Genomic DNA, 5,503 nt, shown 5'->3' on the forward strand with positions numbered 1-5,503 from the left:
CTTCATGTGCTTCAACCATATAGTTCCCCAACGAATTTCATTGAATCCGCCCAATAATATACAAAAAGCTACTTATCCTTGAGATTCTTTTTACTTTTTACGTGAGATAAAAAGTCATTACCAAACGAACTAAAGGCTCGTAAACAAAACATGACATCGAAGTTTTCGGACGTATGTTAAAGAACAAGTTCTTCTGCTACACGGCACCGCTTTGTTCATGAGTAACTCACTTCCATGCATCCATCAGCCCGCATGTTAGTACATATCTTGTATATATGCTAACCCCTCCTATTTTAGTCGTCCGATTTTGACTTTTAATAGTTAAATTGATCAAATTTTGACTACATTTTATATATATTATATAATTAAAAAAATTATATTATTATAAAGTGCATATAATTTATTTTAAAATAATGAAAGAATGCCCGGAACATTAGTCATTTTAAAATGGTCAATTTGACTATTAAAAGTCAATAGTGGACAACTAAAAGAGTACGGAGAGTATTTAATGTAACGCCGACTTCTTCAAGATTTTACCAAATCATCCTTCTACTGCCACGTGTCCATTGTTTACTACTGCATGTCCACTTGTCCGCTCCTAAAGACATCAAAGAGAAAACACAGACTATAAGATTGTTAGTTACCAATATGTTTTTCTGAAATATTGTGGAAAAATGTGTAGAAAGTTCACTACCTTTCTTCTTGCGCTGCTTCATCTTTTAGCCGTAGTTAATGTAATCAGTTGCCAAAAAGATGAGCCAGAGGTGATCCAAAAGGCATGGTCAGGGGTGGTGGAAGCAATGGATGGGATTCGGGTTTTAATGAGCCTCAAGGGGTCTAATTATAATGAGTCGAGTTATCGGAGCCTTCATTTGGCGGCTTTGAGTGAGTGTGCTAGGCTATATGAAGACACTGAGCCGCGCCTGGCGAAGTTGGCTCATGGCGAGGATTACAGCGGGGATGATGCGGTGGCTTGGCTTAGTGCGGCGGCAAGTAGTCACCGGAGTTGTATGGATAGCTTGGAAGAGAAGGGGCTGGCCACGGGTGATAATCATGAAGGAGCTTATAAGAACTTGTCAATGTTGATTCAAGATGCATTGGCCTTTTATGGAACCAAAAGAACTACAGAAAGTAGAGGTACCACTATATTATATGAAATTTAAATATAAAATTCGGATTCTAGATATATAAATAATGTTGTTACCAAATTATAGGACTGATTTATTCATTCCTTTTGATTTAGATGATGTATTAAGATCATTATTCTAAAAGGCGGTAATTAAATCTTTGTTGCATAACTCACTGAACTGATTAAATTTTTGATTAATTAATTAATCTTCTTCGATCAATTTAGTTAATTTCTGATTAGTCTTGGTTCCCGATCTTTCACTGATTAAGTCCGATTTCTATTTGTTTACGTTTTTTACTACACTGATTAAGATGCACTAAATTTAAAGTTACATAGCCAGGTATTCGTTTTTTTTGGTAATGATATCGAATTGGAAAGATGTAGCATTCCTCTAAGGAGACTTGAGCTGTCAACTTTTAAGTTACTAAAATTTTCTAGAATTAATATATAACAGTTTGTATTTGTTGAGTTTAGTAGTCTATTTTGCTGGTTCATTATTTAAATAAATTTAGCAGTCCAGAAAAGTCTAAATCTTGGGCAAAATGAGGGCCTTCTGGCATCATGGAGTGCAGCATCCTCGAAGGCTGATCTTGTAGTGGCTCAAGATGGCTCTGGCAATTACAAGACTATTAACAGCGCTGTCGATTCACTAGCAGAATTGGGTGACAACCGACCACAACGGGTGATAATCTACGTGAAATCTGGTGTGTACAAGGAGAAGGTGGATATCAGGAGAGAGCTAAAAAATATTATGTTCGTTGGTGATGGTATCGACAAAACTATTGTGACAGGTGATAAAAATGTTAGAGATGGTGCCACTACTTTCACCTCTGCTACATTTGGTAAGCCTTGTTATATGGTATACTTTCAAAATTTATTTGAATTTCGTGTTTCACAAAATGATTTAATAGAATTGCAAATTTTCACTAGTTTCAGCTGTCTGTATCGAATAGTGTAAGACTGTAAGTATTGATTCCGTGCATAATATTTGTAGTCCAAATTCTGCAGGTGTTTCAGGGGATGGCTTTTGGGCAAGGGACATGACATTTGAGAATGCGGCAGGGCCAGAGAAACATCAAGCAGTTGCTCTGAGAGTTGCTTCAGACTTTTCATTGTTCTACAAATGCAGCATAAAAGGCTACCAAGACACTCTTTTGGTGCACTCCTTGCGACAATTCTATCGTGATTGTCAAATTTATGGCACCATAGATTATATATTTGGTAACGCTGCTGTGGTTTTTGAAAATTGCGACATATATGTCAGAAAGCCGATGCAGCACCAGGGTAACATGATAACAGCACAAGGCAGGCAAGATCGTCTAGAAAATACAGGAATCTCAATAATACATTCCAGAATTTTACCTGCACCTGATCTTAGTGCTGTCAAAGACCAGTTCAAGACCTTCTTAGGCCGGCCCTGGAAACAGTATTCAAGAACCGTGATTCTGAAAACGGACTTGGACGGTTTAATTGATCCGAAAGGATGGACTGAATGGAGGGGCGATTTCGCTCTTTCAACGCTCTATTATGGAGAGTATATGAATACCGGAAATGGAGCTGCAACAACACATAGGGTGGATTGGCCTGGATTTCACGTGATAAAAGATTCTAATGAAGCTAATTCTTTCGCTGCTAAGAATTTCATCAATGGAGATCGGTGGATTCCTGCAACTGGTGTGCCATTTTCGCCTTATATTTAAAAATTAAGCATAATTACTAAGTAAGCATGCGTGGGTGATGTTTATCAGTATATGGTGACTATTAAGAGGGCAATAATCTTTAACACTCTGATAGAATAAAATGGACTATGTAAAAGTTTATTATGTATTGACGTATTGCACAGTACTAGTGAAGGTAGCACTAGCAAGTAGCAACGAATATAACCAGAAGTCTTTGCAGTAGGCAACGTACACAGAACACGCTACAAAAGATACTTACAAAATGATGTGACAGATCGAGTGGACTGAGCATTTAAAAAATTAAAATGTTGTTGGCACTTACCTAGTTATCCCTACTTATTAGTCATTATCACATTTATCCTTTTTTATTTTCATACGCTGTTATCTCTTTTGTTTTGTTTGTACTTCCAATATTTTTACTTTTTGTTAAACCTAAAATACTTAAAATTTTCAAATTAATATTTATTATTTTAAATTTCTTATTTGAATAACCCATATTTACATAAATATATGTATTTGTATATTATAAATAATGAAAATTATTAACGGAGGAATTTGGTAGTTAACAAAATTCGAGATTCGTGACCGGAATCAAGATCTATGATGGTGGCTGAGCGGTGGTGATGGAAAATATGGGGTGGCTGAGATTAGGGTTTCGAGTTGCCTCAAATGCTCCCAACTCGTGTCCTCCTAATTTGCCTACGTACCGCTGTATTTATAGGGGATCAAGCGATATATAATGAGTAAACTAACGGGTCATCCAAATGGAGTTACTCACCTGCAGGGAGTCGGGGTTGGCCTAAATCTCTCCGTGATATCCATGACACTAGCCGGAGTCATAGAACTAAAGAGAAAGAATGCATTTGTAGAACATAATACCCGGATTAGCCTCTTCTATCTCTCATTTCATTTCGCGGTATTTGGAATAGCAGACATGTTTTATATTGGCAGGCCTTATGAAATTCTTTTACAGCGAAACTCCTCCTCGCATGAGATCACTCTCCACTTCACTTTCATTCTTGTCATTGTCAATAGGCTACTACTTGAGCTCAATTTTTGTCAATTATATTCTTCTGGGCTAACTGGTATAAGTACAAGAAAGATGTTCCGGTTGAGAGTATGGGTGTAATTCGGGCCGAGCGATCCGAGTTTTGAGCCGGGCGTAATTCGAGCCGAAGTTAATCGAGCCGAGCCGGCTCGTTTAACTAATCGAACCCTAATCCCTGCCCTAACTGGACTCGTTTAATTTCACGAGTCGAGTCGCGCCGACTCGTTTAGCTAAACGAGCCGGTTTTAGCGAGTCGAACGAGCGACTCATTTAATTTTACACTTAATCGAGCCTCAACCTCTACCCGAACTCTGCTCGTTTAATTTCACGAGTCGAGTCGAGCCGGCTCGTTTAATTAAACGAGCCAGAACTTTTGCCCGAGCTCGACTCGTTTAATTAAACGAGCCGAGTCGAGCCTACTTAAACGAGTTCGAGCCGGGTGAGCTCGCGAGCCGCCCGACTCGAATTACAACTCTAGTTGAGAGACGAAAGCTGATTTATTAATCTTTTTCTGATGCGAGTTTAAGTCTGACACCCAGAAGAGAGAATGTGATCATAACAGAAATTAATCAATGATATGGTTATGTTAAATTTTTCTTTGATCTCTGGAGAAGAAGATTGACTAAAGATTCTCGAAAATCAAGTTAATTTTTCGACAAATACACTAGTATGAGTTTTCTTAAGATCATCGAGAGTGTGTAGTAAGATTGAGTTCCGGAATTTGATACTCTCTCAAGTCTTAACAGAATATGTACTTGGAGGTTTCACTAGAAGCTCGTAGGAGAATATATGATATTTTTTTTCTATCACTTTATACGATTGTGCAACTGAATTGGGTACAAGATAAGAAGCTTTTGACAAAGTTGCTCATAGATGATCTTCCTCTATAATCTATCTGTCCACATCTCTCTTTTAATTTATTTTCCACTATTTTCACATTGTGACAATTTTGATTTTAGATGATAAATCTTTTGAATGATGAACACAACTATTAAACACCTCTACTCGATCGGACTAACACCGACGACAATATGTATACTAGTATTTAAGCCCGCGCTGCTGGGCCTTTAAATCTTATAAATTCTTTATAAAAATAAATTATAATCTTACATTTGGGTGATAATTTTGATAAAGTAAAAATTTGTATATATGTAATGTTGATAGAGGAATTTGGTAATCAACAAAGATGAGGTTCATGGCCGGAATCAAGATCTACGACGGTGGTTTTAGTCGCCGGAGAGTGGTGGTTGTTTGTTTTAGGGGGTGGCTGAGATTAGGGTTTTGAGTTGGTCTCACGTGCTCTCAACTCATGATCCCCTAATGTGCCTACGTACCCCTATATTTATAGGGGATCAAGCCGTACGTAGTTCTGTTACCAAGACTCCTAGTTTGATCAGGACTAGGCCTCTTGGGGATAAGACCGACCCGGAGGTGGTGACTTATCTCTTAGACGTCCAACGCCTTCAGAGTCCTACTCCAGTTAGAATTAAGCCTTGAGGCCAACTACCTCAGACTCCTAGTCCAAGTACATCACGGATACGGCATCATCTCCACTACGAGAGATGACACTAACCGCTACTTTTCGTAGCATGGAGGAGACGTCTGGTAGAGCCGTGACCAATTCCTTGAGGTGTAGGGCGCGCCCTT

The 5,503-nt window shown here is 38.3% G+C and overlaps 1 protein-coding gene across 1 annotated transcript; it reads left to right on the forward strand.

The window, feature by feature from the left end:
• The first annotated feature begins 638 nt into the window (after window positions 1-638).
• On the forward strand, window positions 639-2,974 carry LOC108208357 (probable pectinesterase/pectinesterase inhibitor 36). Its single transcript, XM_017378888.2, has 3 exons — window positions 639-1,137; window positions 1,645-1,971; window positions 2,138-2,974. The coding sequence occupies exons 1-3, from the start codon at window positions 675-677 to the stop codon at window positions 2,827-2,829; spliced, it is 1,482 nt and encodes a 493-aa protein (XP_017234377.1). The 5' UTR covers window positions 639-674; the 3' UTR covers window positions 2,830-2,974.
• Window positions 2,975-5,503: the final 2,529 nt, after the last annotated feature.

Source organism: Daucus carota, chromosome 2 (genome assembly GCF_001625215.2).
Source record: "Daucus carota subsp. sativus chromosome 2, DH1 v3.0, whole genome shotgun sequence".
Classification (NCBI taxonomy): Eukaryota; Viridiplantae; Streptophyta; class Magnoliopsida; order Apiales; family Apiaceae; genus Daucus; species Daucus carota.